The sequence below is a fragment of the Haliotis asinina genome, chromosome 9, assembly GCF_037392515.1.
Source record: "Haliotis asinina isolate JCU_RB_2024 chromosome 9, JCU_Hal_asi_v2, whole genome shotgun sequence".
Taxonomy (NCBI): domain Eukaryota; kingdom Metazoa; phylum Mollusca; class Gastropoda; order Lepetellida; family Haliotidae; genus Haliotis; species Haliotis asinina.
This window is the reverse complement of record NC_090288.1, coordinates 33,505,434-33,528,766: the sequence shown is the minus strand read 5'-3', so window position 1 is coordinate 33,528,766 and position 23,333 is coordinate 33,505,434. Positions and strand designations below refer to the sequence as shown.

Here is a 23,333-nt window from a genome sequence, read left to right as displayed (position 1 = left end):
TAGTTATAAAAGCATTTTGTTCAGCTATTGCTTTCGGAGACACGGAGACTACAGTTAAGATGATTGGATTTGATATTATACATTTTCAAAAATAACACATTATCGTCACAATGAAAAGAATATTTGAAAAATTATTAATGGAAGGCATGTAATGACAGTTAACGTCATTGTTTTACGTGACATGCAGGGTAATTTTGCAATAATAATAAAGCTTTGAAGACACGTGTTTGGAATGTGTCCACGCCAGGTTTATAAGTAACATAAAATAGTCAGCCCGAATACTAACTTTTAAAAAAATATTGTTTTACTGTTTTAGAATTAAAAAGATACTTTTAACGCCCATTACATTCAAGTGCCATCTTTAGATAAGAAATGATCAATACTTTAAAGAAATAGTTAAATATTTTTATGGTGAAATTTCGAACATGTACAATTCTGTGTGCACATTAAATATATAACGTCAATTAATAGTGGATTCTTGTTGCTTAACTTACAGATCAGCATGTGCTTTGTCCTTTAAGGCACCGTGGGATATTCCAAAGTGAACACGCAGCAGTTTGGTTTCATGTAACATAGACACGTTAAACATACAGAAGAACGCATAATGCCAGAACCGAGATTGATTTTTCACGAACTAAAACAAGTACCATCCTAAAAGAAAGAATTGCTTTAAGATACTAGGTCTTAAGCACATTTGGCACCAAGGTTTCCAAAGTCATTTCACAAAATAAACAGTAAGGAGAGCAGCTTCGATACACCGGAGGTTTGGTGACGTTCCAACACGTCGCTGCTAACGTTTCTGCTGATCAAAGACCTGCGCTTAATAAGTAGAATCACGTTGAAGTGATCACTGGCCTGAGATAAGCATTATTAACGGCCACCCCTCGTGCCAGTCACTATCCCGCCCCCTCCGTCCTGTCACTCAACAAGCCACACCTCTTGTTGGCGGATGCGTGGGTTGGGCAGTCTTTCGCGTATACAACAAACTTTATTATTGATCCTCCGAGAAGAAATGTAGAGTCCTCTTGCTGTACCACCCCTGATCTGTCTGTCTCTGTGTTTTCGCGTTGACACTCTCTGACGAGTGATTGTTCATTGATTTCTGTATCCAGCCTTCTGTCGCGCTAATAGAGCTAAATTAATCATACACATAAATTTGAGCCTAAATCGGCAAATTGTTCAATGATTATAATGAAGATGTGATAGCTGGCGCTGTTTGGCTGCGAGGGAGGGCTGGCGTGGAGAGAACACGAGCTGGCTTTAAAAGGCGCGCGCGCGTTCTCTAGTATCCTCATTTTGTGTCCCGCGCGGTGAACCAGCATGCCGCCCTTTCAACTTCTTGTGGCCGGGCTAACCTTGCTTGTCGTGTCCGAGGGACAGGCAGACCGGGATCGTAGGGACGTGGGGGACACACCCGATAAACGACTCAGGGAGTTCTTTGGCAAGAGAGATTTAAGTTTAGCGGACTCAGCTGAAGGTATTGGTCAGGATTATGGGACATACGACAAGCGAGTCAGGGACTTCTTTGGTAAAAGAGAGGACAAACGTTTAAGGGAATTCTTTGGAAAACGAAGCGATCCAAGTGCTGATAAAAGGCTACGGGAATTCTTTGGAAAACGGAGTGGAGATCTAAGTGCTGATAAGAGACTGAGGGAATTCTTTGGCAAAAGGAGCGATCTAAGTGCCGACAAGCGTCTCCGTGAATTCTTTGGTAAAAGAAGTGACGTAACAGCGGACAAACGATTACGTGAATTCTTCGGCAAACGAGATGGACTCGAAGCTGACAAACGTTTGAGAGAGTTCTTTGGCAAAAGGTCCGACCAACCCGAACAGGAAAAACGTCTTCGTGAATTTTTTGGAAAACGCAACGGTCCAGAGGAACAGAAACGGCTCCGAGAGTTCTTCGGCAAACGGGACGGACACATTGACGACAAGCGTCTCAGAGAGTTTTTCGGGAAACGAGGTGGCCCCATGGAAGAGAAACGACTTCGTGAATTCTTTGGAAAACGGAACGTAATAGAAGAACAGAAACGTCTACGTGAATTCTTCGGCAAGCGTTCGGTCATGCCTTCCCCGGCGGCAACAAAGAGGAAACGAGACGTCAGGAAGAGGGTGCGTGAGTTCATAGGGAAACGTAGCCTTCTCAGCTTCGACGACAGCATTGGCAACGGCTACAACAAACGCGTAAGGGAATTCATAGGCTAAGCGCCTAACCAGAGCCCGTGGAAGGCGGACTGCACGAGAGACTTCTGGTGACGCGAGGGGTGCAAGGTAAACGGCATTGACACAAACAGACTGTTGAAAAAATAGAACCAAGGGTGGTCCCGATGGATGGCTATAAGCAAATACTATTTCCAACCTGCTAGGAATGTTTACTTTCTATAGAGATTATTGAGGATCTATGTGAACAGTTCTATTTCACTGAGGTACTGTGTGCTTGTGGTATGTGAGCGTTGCAATCTATCAACTTTATAAACTTTGGATTCTCAGATGTCATGTATGTATAGCGAATACGTATAAAATACGCATATCAATATCAAAACTTTATTGTAAGTTAAATCGTAATGTCTACAAAAGTATTAAGATTAACAGAATAACATAAACGTGTGAATAATTCGCTGTCTGATTGACTATATACTTTCATGACTGTTTTAATGCAATATTAAACGAATCTTTGCTGATATTTAATAAATTCTATTTTTATGATACCTCTATGGAAATTACTCATGTTGGCAGTCCGGATCTTGCTCAGTTTATTCGTAAACGTTTGAGATGTCATTTCCGCATGTTTCAGACTTTTGTCAGAATCATAAATCATATTCCTCGAGCATACACTATACTTCCTTCGCCTTCATACAAGAATGGATGTCCTTTCTGTTCCCAATGGTATTCCTCACAAGGATACCGGCAGGAATTGTTTCTAATATATGAAATATACTTGTTATATGTATGTGCCATCGAGATGAATTGCACGTCACCCTGGTTTATAAGAACATTTATGGTAACACATAAATTTACTGTCGCTAGTCCAGCAATGCTGACTGTTTCACAGAACATTCTCACATTAATTACTTTCTCCGTAGTGATTGATTGAAGTATTCGAGGAAGGTATATCGCTTGCTAAACTGAAACATGACGGCCATAGGCTTGTGACACACGCTTGTAAAATGGGTGTTAAGTATTATGAAGATCAATAGATGTTATGGAATGCAGGTCTATAGAATTCTGTTCTTTCGGATCTTGGTTTATAGAAACCTGACAAGCACGACAACACTGTAGCTATTTTGACATCAATGAACATGTTATTGACGGCTGAACACATCAGTGTTATTATGTCGAGAAAAAAACAACTAATTGAAACAGAGGGTTAACTGATACTGAAAGAGGAGATGGTATCTTTTCTATGACTGTATTTTTGTTTTAATGATGGCAGCGTGGGAAAGTTATGTCCCTATCGCCAGTATCCAAAACTTAAATTGTACATACGTATCGTCTCTTGTCAAGTATCTACATGTGTTTAGTCGTAGACAATATTCAGAAGGGATACTGGCTTTGAAAGGTTTCGTTCCAATCACCCTCATCTGAAAAGCAAATTTACCTTATACCTGTCGTCTCAAGATACAGTATGAACACACACACACACACGCGCGCGCACACACACACACAGACACCTACACCTTGAAGGGTGATAAGCTAGTTATTGAAGCGTCCGCTCGTCGCGCTTGAAGACCCGTGTTCGATTCCCCACATTGGCACATTATGCTCAGCCTATTCCTGTAGTCTCCCACCGTGAATTTGATGTCATATTGCTAAAAGCGGCGTAAAAGTAACTCACTCACTCACCCCCAGCTCTCCTGTATAAGGTTGTGTCATTTCTCTCAGTTGGCATCACAACATCAATTGTAACGTCAATATCGTGTTCTCCTAGTACTACCCAGAGGACACAAAAGCAAATCCCCGGAGCAAATAAGTCGGAAGAGGTAGTTGATTCTATGTTAGTATTTCTGAGGAGTTATTAAGCTTGCATTTTAAAAAGTCATGTACTTCTTCGGGGCTTTCAGATTTGAAATTTCAGATAAAAATGCATGGATTAATGTTTTTTGATAGTGTTGGAAAGCGCTGTTCATACCCTGGTCCTAATTATCAGTTTCGTGGAAGTGCTTGTAAAACACCGCCAACACCAGGACTCTCCGGAAGTGAAAGTCGGCAGTGGCCAGGAATTCTCCTTGATTGCTTCCCAGCACCCTTTAAATCACAGCCATGCATCTAAGTGTAGAATTTACTGGGGAATCAGAATCGTAGCGAAGTGTTTCCATAAACCTCATCGTGTGTGTTTTCGACATACAACTCGATACCGTAATGGTGAAGATGGGATGTCTGGTATTAATTAAGTCTGTTAGAAAGAGTCGGCTACGAACGAAGAATTAACTTGTAACTAACATTGTAAGAATATGTGTGGATAATGTCATTCCTCATTTAACATTACTACCAATTATTTGATACCTACAATGGCCTCAGATGTTACAATATTATGGGCAGCTGAACGCGTGTCTTGAGATCCACGAATGGCAGTGTTAACCTGCTGGCACATGTAAACGTCGGAAGATTGGAAACATTCGGCCTTTTCTTTTACAACCTTTGTGGTGGTGAGGTAGCCTTGGGGTTAGAGCGTTCGGTCGTCACGTCGAAGACACGGGTTCGATTCCCTACATTTGTATAATGTGTAAACCCCATTTCTGGGGTGCCCTGCCTTGATATTGCTGCAATATTGCTCAGAGAGGCGTAAAACCACACTCACTCTTTAGAACGTGAACAGTTGCCTGTACTGAGTTAAAAGTATGATTTGAAAGAACAGATGAAATAGGGTTTGAAAGTTGTTATTTCTTTTAAAAATGTTGTTGATGAAAATCAAAGAGTTCTTCCTATACAACATTCTGTTACAAGATTACAAGACGTTTTCGACCGAAAACTGCCACCATCCGATTCGTCAGTTGTTTTCAGATTTTGATTTGTAACTTGATATCGATGTATAGAAAACAACATGTATCGATATATACCAGTGTATACTTCATTTTAAATTCATCATCATTAAGTAGATACGTGTGCAACTTAACCATTACAATACTGCGGACCGTTATGCTTAATTTGGAGCTTAGCTAGTTTAGTAGCTCATCCGCTCGTGCCTGCCCGGCACCTTGCGCAGGAGTTCTGTGTTCGACGTCGAGACAAGTAAGCTTAGATGTCTCACAACATAGCTGTGGTCGTGGGGTAGCCGAGTGGGTACAACGTTCGCTCGTCACGCCGAAGACAATGGGTCGATTATCTACATGCATACAATGTGTGAAGCCCATTTCTGGTGCCATCGGTGATGACATTGCTGGAATATTGCTAAAAACAGCGTAAAACTACACTCACTCACCGACTTAACTGCAATGTTGACTTCGATGGTACTGGCCAAAAACTGACACTGAATAAGTGAGTGAGTCTGGTTTCATGCCGGCGACAATATTCCAGATATGGTACGGCGTGGGGAAGGAACTGTCACATACCAGGAATGCAATATATAATATTAACAATATCGATTAGTAACAATATTGAGTGTATATATAGCTCGGGAAATCTGAAAACATTCTGGGCCAGAAAGCAACAAGACTGGTGTAGGGTTCTGTTGTGGCATACGTGAATAACATGGTTGCCATAGCAATACGGACATTACTGAGCAATAAACGTTTAGTACGAGACTTAGGGATGGTATTTGCCTTACAGGAACACATTACTGTTTATTATGGACACTTGGAATCGCTCTGTGGGAAACAATTAGTTTGTCGAGTATATGAAAGAAGAAAGTCAGTCAGCTGGATACCATTCAGGATAGTAACTGGAGATACCGCAGTAATGCGTCGTGATATATTTAAAATAATATTCAAGAAATACAACTACAATATAGCTGGTTGCACGTTCCTCGTTCTGTGCAATCGGTTACTCATAGAAGACACTATGCGTTAGTGATGAGACATTGTTTAGAATTGTGCTGGGACGGAGAAATCATACAATGAACAAGAATGGTTTGACTTTAATTGAAATGTTTTCTTTCAAGTATCTCAACGAATATTATTACTGTACAGATTTCCCCTCCTTAATTGCACCAAAGATGCATACGTCTTGTATCTACAAGCTTCGGACATCATCGCAAAGTTAGGGATCGACAGAACCTCTTTCGTGAAGTTCGACAATAGATGATCTGATGGGTTTTAGGTTCCAGATTTGAGAGTTTATTTTACTCATACCATCAAAGCCCAGTCAGAATCATGGTTCATCGTTTGAAAATCTATGTTCACATAAGTCTACTTTCTGTGACTTTGTACGATGCTAGTCATGGGGACGTCATGCTTCGATGGTCGGTCATCGAGAAGGAAACTTCCTCGTTCGAAAAAGACTATGGGCTTTTGGTTCGACGGTCTGTCGTTAGTGTAGGAACTTTGGTTCAAGGGTCGGCCGCTATGGCGCAAAAACGTTGTAGTTGAAAAGAGCTATGGGTCATTGGTTCCAGGGTCAGCTGCTACTGTAATTTCGAAAAGGGGTATCAAATAGCCTCACTGGTTCCAGGGTCGGCAGTCATTGCGGTATTTTTGTGTCTAGAAGAAAAGAATCAAATGAGGTCTTTGGTTCGAAGGCTGATCATCTTGACAGGAACTTCATGGCTATCAAATGGAGTCCTTTGTACGAGGGTCGGTTATTTAAGCGGAAACTTTGAGGTTCGAAAATGAATATCAGATATCCTACATGGAACGAGAGTGGGTTGTAAGAGCGGAAACATTGATTCTTTGAAACGTAGTATTGAACTGGGTGCTTGATTCCAGGTTCATTAGTGAGGAACCAGTGTGGTTCGACAAGTCGTCTCCAACAGGATCTTTGGTTTAAGGGACGGTCATCACTGACGAACCAGTGTGGTTCGACAAGTCGTCTCCAACAGGATCTTTGGTTTAAGGGACGGACGTCACTGACGAACCAGTGTGGTTCGACTAGACGTATCCAACAGGATCCTTGGTTTAAAGGACGGTCGTCACTGACGAACCAGTGTGCCTGTGTCTCCAACAGGATCCTTGGTTCCAGCAGCGGCTTTTGTGACATTTGACGGAAGGTATTAGCAGAAATTCTGTATGGCGAACATATATTCTGCGTTTGCGCGCCATAATTAGATGTCTTAGTGGTGAAGTAAAGATGAGGTTGTACTCATTTTATGTAATTTCTGTTGCTTTTTTCAATTCTATGAATATTATCTCTTGTGCTCACCGCTAGCATCTTGCTCGGCTGCATTTGTTTTCTTAAAGACAATCAGAAAAAACCGACTTCCTCTGTAAATAACAAGATTATTATCTCACAATAAAAAATATTGTTTCTTGGAATGAAATGTGGGGTTGTCTCAGCAGTAAATTGCCCGCCAAGGTAATCGTTCATACCACACTGTTACAATTTTTATTAATCGTCACATGGTAAGGATCGTGTTCAGGATGAAAACTCTCTTTGAGCATCATATGAGATTATTTGAATTCCGTTTTGACAGAACACATAACGGCCTCCCAATACCAGTGTTTTGGGTAATAGCTGTCAGAGTGTATCTATAGTTGAAATTCATGTAATAGCACACTAAAACATTGACACTAAAACTGTCGCAGTCTCTACTCTTGCAGTTAGGCCACACCCTGGAGAAAAGGACATGTTTCCTTAGATGCAGCTTTTTTACAGTGTGAATGACTTCATCACTGGAGACAACTCCTAATAAGACAGCAAATTTTCGCTTGTGTACTGTTTCCCAGGAAAGGAAGATATGGTAGAAAAAATGGCGCCCGTGTTTGTTTGTCGAGCATAAGGTCGGAAACTAAACCCAACCGGCTTCGCATTCTTTGTATCAGCGCAATGTCTAATATCCATGATGAATTTGTCTACTTCTCACATTTCATAACGAATAGATATTGGTTGGAGAGTTGAAATTAATCATAGCTAGAAAAGACATTTGTTTGATGTATCTGACTGGTAATATACCAGGACATAAACTAGGACTCATTATTAATTATAACTAGAAGGTATTGCAAATGTTCAAATATAAATATATTTGGTAGTCTTATTACTTTACATATGAAGGATACAAATTTAGTGATACATGTATTACAAATGAAACGGTAGTGAAGGTGGTCACTGATATCAAACTCTATACTTGTTTGACGTAATTATTTCTAAATCTATGCTTGTGTATTTTCTTCGAAACTGTGGTGGCTGAGTGCGTTAAATGGCTGACTTTACATGATGGCGATTAAGTGCCTGACTCCGAAAGTGTATCTTCGAATTCTGGATGGGACTCAACCCAACAACAGTACAAGTATATAAACTTTACAGAGACATTGTAATCCCAAATATAACTCGTATTACATTTGACGCTCTTCTAAATGGCAGTGTGTATTCCTAGATCACAGTCAGTTATGAGGTTAGTTATGGGTGCATTCTATGCCCGCAATACATAATAAGTTCGAATGCTCATACAGACTGAACCTCGTGTATAAATATATTGAATATATACAGTATTATACACTACAAATGTACATATATATGCTCCCTGACTCATTGAGTGAGTGAGTTTAATTTTACGCCGAACAATTTTCCAGCTGTATGGCGGCGGTCTAAATAATCGACTCTGGACCAAACAATCCAGTGATTAACAACATGAGCATCGATCTGCGAAATTGGGAACAGATGACATGTGTCGCCTTTTGTGGAAGGCAGTATGGAGATGTTTACGAACCTTATCTTTTATCTTTCTCTTTCACAGAGCCGTCCACAATTTATTCTGGAACCGTCCACAAATTAACAATAATGAATACAAAACTTCACAAACACGAAATAATCACTGAAAAGTAATCTCATGTATCAGGAACTACATAAAAACTGAATCTTATCAATACGAAATTATGCACTGACGTAATCTCATTTGTCCGTAACGCTACCTAGTTTACCAACACTACAGAAGTAACTGTGGGTAACTTATGTCGTACATGTATATGTTCACCAAATTTGGGTCTAGCGACACCTGGACAGCTCAAACGGTTTTGGAAGGGTCAGGGGACAACTGACCATGTCAGGTGGCTTTGGAAGAATCGACGGACAACTGGGCATCTCAGGTAGTTTCCAAAGGCCGTTGAGACACCTAGACATCGCAGATGGTAGAAAGGTCTATGGAAAACTGAACAGCTCAAGTGGTCGTGTAAGGATCTATAGACAACTGGACAGCTCAGAAGGTCTACAAACGTAGACAATAGCGAGAGGACAACTCGTCACTGTTAGTAACAGCGTGTATGGATGACATTGTTCGAGAACATGCCATAGCCTTTGTGCAAATACGAATACTTATAACATCTCGTCCTAGACATGGATGTTATTACCAAGATATTATAAACGTCAAGAAATTTGACGTAAACTTAACAGCTAATTTCGGCTGGGTCACTTCAGATTTCAAAGTCCACTTTTAGTTGTCATTATCTGATCATCTGATCATCAAATGTCACACCAACGTTAACCTTCACAAACACTTTTCACAATATAAAGTGAAAGTTATTATAAGTTATTGTTATCTCACTATCCATTATACAGATACGTGTAAGCAAAACCCAGTTCTGTCGTTTATGCATATCTCTGGCACGTAAAATATTAAGACATGGTTTTTACATCTGCATTGAAGAACAGGATGTGATACAAAGGTCTACGGTGAGATGGTTTTATTTTCAGGTCATCCATCAGGAGAAAGCTGTGAGTCTTGCTCACTGATAGCAGGATCAAGACATCCATTGGGTGAGAGACTATATCATGTTACCTTGTCAGACGGAGATCTGGTTTCCACATTGGTAAACCGCTCTTTTTTCTGTCGCTGAAACTGGTTGATGCTGAACCGGGAGATGCATCAATTCAGTAAGACGCAGACGTTCTCTCCGTAATCTTATAATTCATAGGCAATCTCACTAAACGATATGACAAGCTTATCGCACACATATATACGTAGGCTTCGAGTTTTGGAAACAGATGACAGGTCTGACAATTTAAATCCACTGGGATTTCATACAGAACACATAGATATTATGAGTGTAGAAATGACATGTCTTGCTTTTGAGTGTTGGGAAAATTGCGACAGATTTAGCGCTGTTCCAAACTGTATGTCATTTATGATCTTGAGTGTCCGTGCACGTGACTTCTGTACAATGAATGTCTGAGATTTTTATCACTTTGGTGAGTGGGTGAGTGGGTGAGTGAGTCATCTTGATGTGGGGAGAAAACCCGGAGTAAAGAAGGTCTCAGATATTTGCCAGTTTCGTGGAACCCATGAATACTGTTAGAGTTTTGACAAATCATAATCGCTTCGTACCGGGATTCGAACTCACAACAGTTAGCTTCTGACGTTCCAAAAACCGCAACCCTGCGCTGCGAATAGCAGCTTTAGACGTTTATTCTTCTATACGACTATAATTCTTTTTTGTAGTTATACTTTAGAAAAGAAAATGCCTCTCTTGCTGTCCAGTGTTGCATTTTCATAAAACTGTACACTTGTGTCTCTTTCACTCATTCACTCACTCACTCACTGGATCACTTACTCGCTCACTGACAAAAACTCCCATCTACTCACGCACTTGTATGGCGATGATGCTATGCCAATAATCAGAGTTAATAAAGAATTCTAATGCAGCATTGACGTTTCACGTTTCACGTTGCATTTTATATTTTGTCATATTTAAAATGTCAATAATGTCTTGATGTTATTCAGTTTTGGGGCCAACAGTATTTGTGCTTTTTCTGTATAGGACAGGTTAAGGAATACCCATTTCACGTGCATTCCATGCTTATGGAAATCTTTGTTATAACACGGAGGATTTTGATTGGTTGATGGGGTCATCTGCTTCATAGCGATCATACCTCGTGTCTTGTGGTTGGCATTGGGTTCTGAGTGCAGACAATGTGAGGTTGGCGCGGAGAAGTCACCAGGTTAGTTATACTTGGTTGTAAAGTGGTTTCTAACATTTTAGGGTGTAATATCTCAGTAGTGCATATAAATAAAGTGCTAAAAACGTCTATTAAAATATGTAATTATGTTGTGCCAATCCAGGTTAGACTGTTTATGCCTTTTAACATGATTCTCTGTGTATATTTTCATCAATTGTAATGTATGGGTGTCGAGCGAGTATGTTGTGCGCGCTGTACTAGTGTGCGTTGAGACTGATATTCACTTGCGTGTGCTAGTGATGGATCCATTCTCTTTCCAACTTTTGTCCTTTTCACTTTGTAGTATTATCACCTAGCCACGTGTTCCTCGTGTTCCTCACATCGAGCCGATGTCGAAGGGTAACTTCGTCTTATAGGCGGGTGAGCAAATCTCTAATATAATGTAAATGTGTCAAATTTATATTTTCCTCAAGAAAGTGTAACCAATATGTACAGGTTTTTATTTCAAGTTCAGTATCCTTATATTTGTGAGAGAAGTTATTTGCATTTCTCTCCATTGTGATGTGCATATCACTTAATGTGATCATGATTTATAAGTATTCAGTTGTCTCCCTTTTCCGTTCATTAAATGGTACCAATGCTGCTCATAAAGAACTTTTATTGAGAAATATGAATCAGTAACCATCGAATTTGAGAAACAATCACTGATTAATGAATCTTTAACTGTCAGCGGTAAACGCAATGATTAATACATCATACTGAAATATTTCATCGGCGTATGGAATGAATGTATAATCAGTATAAATGTTATGTGCATTTATCTACACCAGTGTTTATTGTAACATCTACTCAAATGAAATTAAGGATCACTGATTCTATCATATTCATGCCATGTTGCATGTTTCAAAGGAAAATCCCAACAACGTTCCGCCAGTTGAAGCAAAACGACTTTTACAAAACAATAATCATGTGAACTGCAACACAAATCCTGACCAGCTATCACAAATGACATCAAAAATAATTTCAGGAAGTATTCGATCAAAAAAACCCGATTTCAGTCACATCTAAACATGATTTGTTCCTAAACGTTACTTGTCGCATGACAGCATTCCATGCATGCGTGATGTTCTAACCGCCAGAAGGCAACAGTCAGCAATCTCCTCAAATTATCCATTTTTCTGTTGGCGTCAGAACACTTTACTGGTCATGTAATTGTTTAAAATATGACGATCGATCTTATGATACCTCCAAGTCCGGCTCTATTCGAAAGAAACCTGATTATTAATCGAAAATAACGGTGACAGTGTCAGCGATTTACTGTTGTGAAATGTTTCAAAGTTCCACAAGTGATAACACGTCTTGTTTACATTTAATGATTCATCTTAAGGAGTAAGAATTATCTGAACTGTCAGGTTTGACAAATAAAGAAGTTGATATCCAAAACATCCAAGACATTGTGAAATTGCCTTAAAAATGTAGAGCGATTCAAATGACTTAATTGTCCTTCCTGTAATTACCTCCACACAGTCTCAGTACATTATTTATAATGGCCTTTTTATTGAATAGTTCTTTAACATATTTTTCAGCGAATGGATTTTTAATGGAATTGAGAGTGTTATTGGTTTTGCTTGCATTACACAGAACGCATATCATATCACTGTTTCAACAGCTTAAGTCTGTAAGTTTCTAAACGTAGGAGACGTGTTGATGGATATCATAAGTTGAATTTTTGCCAAAGAATAGCTTGCAAACTACAAATGCGTTAAAACGACATTTATATGAACGATTGTATGAGCGATTAAGTGATATTTGCTTGATATTGTTCGAAATGAATTCACAACTGAGAAATCATGTGTGTGTCTATTAGTACTCATCAATATTCACGGACAATGTATGGCGTTTTATGATTACCGTATTTCCTTTGCTAAGCAATTAACTAAAACTTAGTAAGTGCAAGAAGAGTCGGTCCTCTAATAAGCACCGGGTCTGGAACTCTGTTGGAAAGATAAGCGTCCTGGCGCTTAGCAGGGGAAATACACTGGTGTTACTTTTTCCCTGGTAGATCGATATTACTTACGGCAAGAGACAAAGAGTTCTTATAAGTGAATTGATATTACGGTTTGTTCGTTTCTGTACTTACATGTTTTACAGAGACAATTCTTTCAATTTTAAGGTTACCTTTATTTTTGACCGAGGAAGTACTGATGAAAGATTTCTTCTAAGTGAATTAATACTAAGTTTTTGTTCATTTCCATGTTTACATGTTTGTGTGGGCAAGTAGATCACAGATGGTGACCATAAGCTTTACCGATTTCTGCAGTAAGTGTTTTGTCTTCCAGGCCAATATTTTGAACTGGAACAGAGAAAAAAACTAACTCTCTAATAGCATACATGATGGCGTTAGAAATGTCCGTAATTTAAACATGGTTTGTGAGCAAAAAGTACTTCACAATCGATTTGTGGATTTAAAACATAATTTTAGACACGGGTGCCCGTTCAGCACAGACTGCATCATATGTCATGATATCGCAAAGATCCTTTGATTACGATCCGAGAATGAAAACACGATAAAACTCAATTTGCTATGCTCATCTAAGGGGCCACTTGTGTAATGGAAGCACAATTTGTTTGTTAATTCTGTTTGTTAATATGCTATCAATACAACACTTTTATGCTGTAAAGATAGCAGATCAACCATTACAATGACAATCAAAGTTTTACAAAACATATACTTTGATGAAAAAAACGTTTGTGGTTAAAAGGAATGTCGTGAACCTTAGCAATGAAGATTAAGCAAATTGTTCATGATTTATAATACCATTATCATTACTGCCACCTACTATACTACCTGGGTTAGAACAGATCTTCAGTAAGACATGCTTGTCATAAGCGGGGACTAAAGGTATCGGGTGGTCACATGACTTGGTTGACACATGCCACTGTAACCCATTTGCGTAGGTCAATGTTCATGTTGATCACTGGATTGTCTGGTCCAGACTTGATTATTTACAGACCAAAGTCATAAAGCTGGAACATTGTTGAGTGCGGCGTAAAACTAAAGTACCTCAGTCATAACAACTACGACTACCACTACGTCTACCACTACGACTACGACTGCTACTACGACTGCTACTACTACTGTTACTACTACTACTACTACTAAACACTCTAATATCAAAGAACGACGTTTCTTGGAGAGCATCTAGAGTCATCTATCGCATTCAAACGTCCATCCATAATTTACGCGGGGTGATAATTACGAATTAGAATAGGAAAGCTACACAGGAGGAGGTCATTTGTGTTACAGCATCATATTTCTGATATCACCGTCAAAAGATCGCCTTTTCCTACCATCATTTTGCTAAAGGTTGCACGACGTCAACAAGCGGACTTCTACACATAAACGTACATGTGACTTTACACTGATGGAACATGATCAATATTCATTACAAGGTAACCTCCCATTATGGCTTTGTCACATCACTGATAGCCATCGATACAGTATGCAACATTCCTTACTCACGTCAACAGAGCTTCTTTAGATGCCTTGTTTTTCTGTCGCCTATAAACAGCCCAGAACATGTCTTGCGTTATGAGCCAAATCTCAAAGGAGTTCGAAGAAACAATCAGTATCTTAATAACAACTGTCCTCCTTATAATGCATACAAAACCAATTGACTACCTTGATGGTCGTTGGCATTTACGTGTGAATGCTTGAGTGAACATGTCTGGAGAAGAGAACTGTACTTCGCTTTGTACATAATGAGGATGTATATACCGGATGTAGGTAGACGGTGTACACCGTGTTTGAAGTCAACCGAGGCACGTAATCCTCTTCAGGTGATAAAAGATGCTTCGTTTCATATTCTCCGAAGGCCTTCTTCAGCAAGAATATATCTGATTAAGTTTCAAGCAGACCAGTCAAGATTATATCTTCTTCAACGGCAACAATATGCACTCATATTAAGCAATAGTCTACCAATAAAATGAAATACATCAAGTTACTAAGTATCGGAGTTCGTAATATGATATGCACAGTCGACGCCCAGGGAACTGCATTGAAGGTGGCCTTGTAGCTTAGAGAAACTTTACACGTCTTAATACGCACTTGTAAGGACCCTGATATTGTCCTTAACTTCAATGACTTGACACCCAGTGCATCACAATCAGGATTCTACAGGAAAAATCTGACGCGAGCAGGTCCGTGAAGGTACAATCTGTCACTGACAAATTGAAGATACACTATGCTGTCACGTGTTTCAAGACACCGGATAACTTAATATCTAGATATATCCATAACAATAATGCTAGATTCTTGCAATAGTATACACAACTGATTATTTCGAGATAACCATACATATATAGGTACGCGGGTGAACAGAGTCTGGATATAATTCAAGGCTAATATAGTTCAGTTGATGTATACTAAAACCACAACCAAAGACAGATATGCTTCATGAATTTGATTATGAAAATGATTTCACTTTATTTATATAGATTCAATGTTTGAATTTTAAATGTTGTGTAAATTCCTCACCATATTACCTGGCGGTCGTAAAGTTTAGGAACACTTATGACAAATGGGCCATGCACATAGGAATGCTACAAACAGTTTAATAAAGTGAGGGGGGAGCTCAGATAATTTGTAATAGTGCTTCACTAAATTTGGCGTCAGAATGTGGGAGGGAAAACCTAACTGTCATAAATTTTTAAAACCTTGTTAATAATCCGATATTCATTTCACAAACACCTGTGCCTTTATGATAAAATGGTTTAGATACATCGTATTTAGACTTCTAATTACCCTTCTGCACATTTCGTAAATGATTTTTGATAAGAAGTTATATTAATAATTACAATCTAAAGCATGTCGGTTGCGTCAACCACTTCTTGCCAAGGCCAGCTAATCCATTTTAGGTGCATGCGCACTTGTCAAAGGAACAGTTACATTGTACATCTAAGATTGACTTGTGAGAGCTTAATTGATGATTCAATACTTTCATATTTTCTAGAGGGCGATAACGTGTGAGATAACAATGCCGCAAATGTGAAACGTCAACAAGTGAACAGAGAGGTTTTCTGCTGTGGTAATTTTCGCTTTACCAATGCTCTCTCATCTGTAATTCACACTGTGGACATGAAGCTAACTGCAACGCGTGTGTATAGATTCCGACACTGAATGATTGATGTTGTTCAGTGCAGAGGGAAACAACTTATGTCTTTTGTTCATTCTCGTCAGATGTTAATTTTCATGTAATCTGACTTTGTTCTTTACTTATGTTTGTTACAAATTAGATTTTGTTTTGAAAACAAGGAAAACTCTACATTTTCAATAAGATGACTGTGAAGTTCTCACTGTCGTACTGTGCTCTAAATGCAAATAAAAAAAAATACAAAAGAGAATAGATCAATAGAATCATAGACAAACATAGCTTGTTGGGATCATTTCAAATCAAACAATATGTTGTCTCTACTTTCGATTTTGGTTAAATGGCAATGCGAAACACGAAACCCCTTTTTTATACTAAAACTCCTTTGAAAGGCGTCGGGGATACTTGACAATTTGACATTTGCATGATATCACAAAGAATAAACTTCAAACGACTGTCATTTATTCTCATTAAAGCAGAACTTCTTACCGCATGTTTTGTAGTTTATGCCAGGTGTATATTTGGTACAATTAACAGAAATTAGGTTACGCAACTGGCGCTGCTGGTGTCCATGATCTTACCTTGGCAGTTGAATTCATTGTTCGTAATGTACTGAAAACTGATTAGCAGTAGTAGTTGTAGCAGTAGCAGTAGCAGTAGCAGTAGCACCAATAGTAGTAGTAGCAGTACTAGTAACAGCAGCAGCAGCAACAGTAGTAGTAGTAGTAGTAGTAGTAGTAGTAGAGTAGCAGCAGCAGCACTAGTAGTAGTAGTTGCAGAATAATTGCGTCTGGAAGTATATGATTAAAATAATCGTTTCACGTGGTCCATGTTTTCAGAACAGACACAGAATCAGGTTCATCTCATGAACCGTTTGCCTTTGCACACCATCTGTTTGCTACATAGTTCGCAATACTTCAAAGGACTAAACTATGACACAATGAAAGTATCTGATCAATACTCCCTTCAAAATAATCTTCCATCATGGCTTTGCAGTGATGGCCGCTAACACTGTATGTTACAATGTCTATTTGCCAAAACCGTGTAATATTATTCATACACTTTTACGGTGACTTGTTAGCCAATCGCACGTGAAGTCTTTTTGTGTTAACACCCACTCGCAAGTGAACACTGTCACTGGTTGTTGGCAACTCAGAATTATTGCTTATTCGATACTCACTTTTGCATCCATTATTTGTGAATACATCAGTGCCTGTAATTTGATTTGGTAGAATAAAATAAATTAAAACCCCTACAATCAACATTTAAGTCAACAGAGTTTCTTTAGATTCCTTATTTGTCTGTCGCCTATAAAATAGTCTTGAAGTGGTCTTGAGCTATGGGCCATATCGTAAATGATTCTGAAGAAGCAATCAGTATCTTAATAACAACTTTAATCTTGTATCACATACAAACCCAACAGACTACCTTGATGTTGGTGGCATTAGAAGTGTGAATGCTTGAGCAGACATGTCTGGAGCATTGAAGCTTGCTTCACTTCGTATATAACGATGTGCATTCATTACTAAGGTAGAGGTATGGTGTCGTTATTGCATATACAGGGCATGAAGATGTTTATTAGAATGACATAAGATTCGCCCTTTGGGTTCACAGCTAAATGTGTTGTACCTTCGACGGAATGCCATTAATGAAATCCCAGGGACATCTGTCAGCCTCTGCGCCATTGGTTTCACTGTAAGATTTTGGCTTTTCATCCATGAAAATGACATATAGTATCATATCACAGTGTGATGTCAGATGATAGGATCTACATATTTTCATAATAAAACGATAATGAAATGTTGATGTTATTCCATTGATCGTGGTCATCATTAAAAAAAACCCTACAATCTGCACTACACACACACACACACACACACACACACATACGCACACACACACACACAATCATATTGCATGAGGATAAAATAAACATGGCTTGATTAACTTATTGTGTCTCTTCACACTCGCTCAAACCATTGAGGGTGGCTTTAAGGCAATCTATTAAATATATCGACTTATGCTCTAAGCAGTTTACAAATAGACTGAGCATTTAAGGATTTTTATAAATTGCCTGATTTTACACAATGACTGTAACATACACACATGCCAAGACAGCTCAGGTCATCATGGAGGTGGTGGTCCTGGAATGGTCTACAAGCATCATCACAGTTCAGGTGGTCATGGAATGGTCTACAGACACCTGGACCACACAGGTGGTCGTGGAAGTGTCTACAGACACCTGGCCCACACAGGTGGTCATGGAATGGTCTACAGCCACCTGGACCATACAGGTGGTCATCGAAGGGTATACAGCTTCTTTTGGTGGCTCTGATCTTATTCTAGGTTGAAGAGTAATGATGTTAATTGAGATCGCAGTCCATGCGAGAGGAAACCTCATCACTCTTAGTGACAGCGTGTATGGATGACTTTGCTCGAGATCATGTCCTAGTCTTTTCTGAAATAAAGAACAAGGACGTAACGCCAAGTCAAAAACATTCTTATGATTACCCAGATATTATAAACGTCTACAAATCGGTATTTGCGGCCCAAAGCTTGGTCACCTCGGTATTTAAAGTCCACATTTAGTTGTCATGCGGTGTCACATCTACAGTCAAAAAGATAATGCGCATCGGATAATGTAAATTCTTAAACCAGTCTGTGATTTTGTTGTCAAAGTCAACATATTCCAACAGTTGTTAAATATTTATGAATTAGTCTTGTACATCAGCATTCCCTCGGTGATGATTATCTATAGTTAGACTTGATTATGAGAATGATACTACAAATATGTTAAAATTTTATGAACCACTTTTATCCTCAATCCTCGTTCTACACTAGACACATACAGGTGCGGACGCACGCACACATAAACACAAGACAAACACGCTTACACAGGCAAACACGCACAGATATCGAACTCGCATGCACAGATAGATGCATAAACACAAACACGTGCGCACACATGCACATCATCCACTACTCTCATGCGCAACAAGATGTCACAAGAGTCACACCAACGTTAACCTTCACGCAGCCTGTTCATAATATAAAGTGAATGCTATTACAAGACATTGTCTCTCTCACTATCCATTATACGGATACGTCTACGCAAGACCCAACTCTGCCGTTTATGCGTATCTTCCGTGGACTGATATAGTTTATTAACTGGCATATAAATATTTATCTGGCACGTAAAATATTAAGACATGGTTTTTACATCTGCATTGAAGAACAGTATGTGATACAAAGGTCCATGGTGAGATGGTTTTATTTTCAGGTCATCCATCAGGAGAAAGCTGTGAGTCTTGCTCACTGATAGCAGGATCAAGACATCCATTGTATGGGAGACTATATCATGTTACCTTGTCAGACGGAGATCTGGTTTCCACATTGGTAAACGGGTTTGTCGCCTAACTGGACTGCCTCCTTGGCGGATGTATCGCCGCCGCAGCAAGCCAGTCCCTGGCACAGGGGCTGGTTATTAGTTGATTTACAAGACTAGAGTCAACAGATATTATATGATCAATATATCCATATAAATACATTAATCGCTCTGTGTATGTATTAGTGTGTTAGTGATTTTCAATTTAACTGCTTTATCCATTGCATGAACCTACATATATGTATAAACACAATAGCACAGGGTCTTTTGATTGTTGGGGATTGTGGTATACAAGGAAGTGATACAAGTTGAAAATTGGTTAGTTGGTTCCAGAAGGGTGGTTTTGAAATTTAACTGTCACTGGACCAACTTTCAGACGAATAATGTGTCTAGGTACTGAAAACAAGTTTCATTCGGAAAAGGTCAAATCATCAACCTTGAAAAGAGTTTAACATCAGCCACACAAACTATCGACGGCAATGTCTGATTTGTACACGTTGTGTTTGTAGAACATTCACTAAACGGTTCATAGTATTGCAACTTACTGCTGTGAAATATATAATTGCAATGTTCCACAAAATGCATCCCAAGAAGTTAGAACGATTTCAATCGCATCTAAACATCTAAACATGATTTATTCCTAAGCGTTGCTTGTCACGTGACAGCATTCCATGCATGCGTGATGTTCTAACCGCCAGAAGGCAGCAACAGTAAAACATTTCCTCAAATTTTTCCATTTTTCTGTTGGCGTCAGAACACTTTACTGACTTTATGACCGATCGAATTTATGATACCTCCAAATTCAGTTTTCCAAATTCAAACGACACCCGATTTTTAATCAAAAGTAATGGTGACAGTATCAGCGATTTACTGTTAAGTTGCAAAGTTGCACAAGTGATAGTACGACTTGTTTAAATTTTTTCCGAATAAAGCAAATAAAGAAATTATGCAAAACATTCCTGAGTCGTGTTGATCACGAGTTAACGTTCATCAAGATACATTGTGAAAGTATGTCAAAGATATCATAAAGTACAAGCGACTGAAACTTTATTGATCTCATTACCCCTACACAGTCTCCATTACAGTACTGCACATTCGTTGGTTCGTCAAGCCGAAGACCCGGGTTCGATTCCTCACATGAGTACCATGTGTGAAACCTATTTTCTGGTGTTCCCCGTCATGATATTGCTGGAATAGTGCTAAAAGCGGCGTAAAACTACACTCACTCACTCACTACTGCACATTGTCGATGGACTTTTACAGACCGGCTCTTGAGTTTCCTTTCATTTTCATTTTTCAGAGAACGGATTTGACAGTACTGGCTGGTTTTACAGATCGCTTTATGCACGGGGTATCATAGTATTTTATCATTTAAGTCTATAATCGTTTAGTTGGAAATTATTCATACAGTTTTTGCCAAAGAACAACCGCAGATTTCTGGAGATGCGAAGTTAAGCAATGTTCACTCACTTACAAAGGCACGTTGACAAATTATACATTGTTCATATTATTTATATTAAAACAGGACATAACTTTTGTATGCAGTTTTAAGGTTCATTTTACTTTTGCCTCAGAAGATTAATTTTACTGAGGACAAGAGCATTCATTTAGAAAATAGTAACTTGAAATATAGTTCTAGAAGATGAAATGATATGACAGTATGTCCATTTCTTTGTTTTCATGTTTTAGAGAGGCGTCGGCAAGTAGATCACATAGGGTAAATGTCAACTTTCACAGAGGTCTGCAGTCAGTTTTTGTTGCCAATATTGTCAAATATAAACAGAAAAACAAGCTCTCTAAAACCATGCATAATGACCCCTGATGTATGAGTGCTGTAAAGATTTCTTGCGAGCAAAAGGTATTAGCCATTTGTACAATTGCATTGTGGATTTAAAGCATAGTTTTAAGCACGATGAACGTTCACTGTAAACATTGCAGCGAGGATGATATCATATAACGAGAATCGTATTACTCTCCGAGAAGATTTGTACATAAAATGACATGATGCCGAATCACAACGCGATAACTTACACACAACAAAACTCAGTTTGCCACATTTGTTGTTAACAAATACGCATACGCTACAAGGATGGCAAATAGATTCGTTCCTATTGCTGATAAATCAAATCTAACACTCTTAGCTCAGGTTGTTACAAAATACCAGATCCACCATTGCAATCACAATCCACGATTTACAAAACATCTATTTTAGTTGCTGTCATTTCAAAGAATGTTAGGAAGCTTATCAAAGATGACGAAATAATAATAACACCATTACCACTACCAATACTACTTCTACCACTAGAATCACTACAACCACCATCTACTACTACTACTACTACTACTGCTGGTGCTGGTGCTGGTGCTGGTGCTGGTGCTGGTGCTGGTGCTGGTGCTGGTGCTGGTGCTGGTGCTGCTGCTGGTGCTGGTGCTGGTGCTGCTGCTGCTGCTTCTAGTCAGTTTTCACTACACTGTCAACAATGGTGTTCCAGTTGCATGACCTAATTTCCGTTAATTGTGTCAAATATACACCTCTTTAAATAGCCTTGAAGGTATAAACACAACTGTCACTACAAAACTTAGAGAGCGTATTCAAGGGTACGTCAATTTCCAGATTCATCTTAATGTGTCATAGGTGTTGATTTATTGAAAAAATCCATTAGGAATACACGTGGGATGATAATTACCTACCCAAATACGAAAACTACACAAAAGAAAGCCATTTGTGTTAGAGCAGCCTCTTTCATATAACGACATAAAAGCAAGCTCGTCACATGAAAGACCGCCTTTTCATATAATCCGTTTGCAAACGTTCTCAGGCTTCAACAAGCACATTTCCACACATATACTTATATGTGACATTACGCTGATGGTACCTGATCAATATTCATTACAACGTAACCTGGCTTTGTCACAGCGTTGATGGCCGTCGGCACTGTATGTAACATTTCTTACTCAAGTCAACAAAACTTTCTTATTTCCCTTGTTTGTCTGTCCCAGGACGGGTCGTTCATTATGTGGTAAAGCTCAAAGGAATTCAAAGAAGCAATCAGCATCTACAAAATAGCTGCCCCCTTCATAATACTGTTATAGTGTCCACTTCAGGACAGCCCTGTCCAAATATTTCTACAGACCAAAAACTATGTAGCCAGGCTATATGGTATTTAGTTATTATTATTCAATCTGCAATCCTGATCTTTATCACTACCGCAGAGTACATTGTTTTGTCAGCTACCTTGTTCCTCTTTGTCACTTCCATTAATTACTGTATATGACATTTATGGCCTTTATTGGTCATCCCCTTGGCTGTGTCTGTCATCACATCAACTGTAGAAGGAAGTACTATTGTTTCTCTAACTGTCCGTTGTTGAATCTTAGCCTGTGTATTGTTGTTAAAAACTATATATATGTATGCTCACATCTATACTGGACTTGAGACACGTGCGATGTGAGTGTGGAGACCGGCATTCCGACTGTCTTTGTAGGGACGATCGCGAGCAGGATTATGCCGCTCGCGGGAAAGGCCCTGGGGTTGAGTTGGAAGTCCGCTCACCTCATTCATGTATACTTGTTTGTCATGTCTCCTGAAACGAAGGTAAAGAAGTTTGAACAACTATGCCTTCGTCTTCATCAACGTATTCATCATTTCGTATTGCATGTATGTAATCACGACGATCACAGAGTATGTCGTTGACAATACGTATAAAACCAATAGACTATCTTGATGATGGTTGCATTAGAAGTGGGAATGCTTGAGTAGACATGACATTGACTGGAGGATGGAAGTTTGCTTTGCTTTGTTTACAATGAGGGTGTAC

General features: G+C 39.1%; 1 protein-coding gene and 1 long non-coding RNA gene across 2 annotated transcripts; both read left to right on the top strand.

The window, feature by feature from the left end:
- Positions 1-1,243: 1,243 nt before the first annotated feature.
- Positions 1,244-2,683, top strand: LOC137296139 (protein PRQFV-amide-like). The gene has a single exon (XM_067827840.1). The coding sequence runs from the start codon at positions 1,321-1,323 to the stop codon at positions 2,203-2,205; it is 885 nt and encodes a 294-aa protein (XP_067683941.1). The 5' UTR covers positions 1,244-1,320; the 3' UTR covers positions 2,206-2,683.
- Positions 2,684-10,940: 8,257 nt separating this feature from the next.
- LOC137296678 (uncharacterized) lies at positions 10,941-20,471 on the top strand. The gene is made up of 3 exons (XR_010957656.1): positions 10,941-11,022; positions 11,324-11,400; positions 19,411-20,471. It is a non-coding gene; the product is annotated as an uncharacterized lncRNA (long non-coding RNA).
- The last annotated feature ends 2,862 nt before the right edge of the window (positions 20,472-23,333 follow it).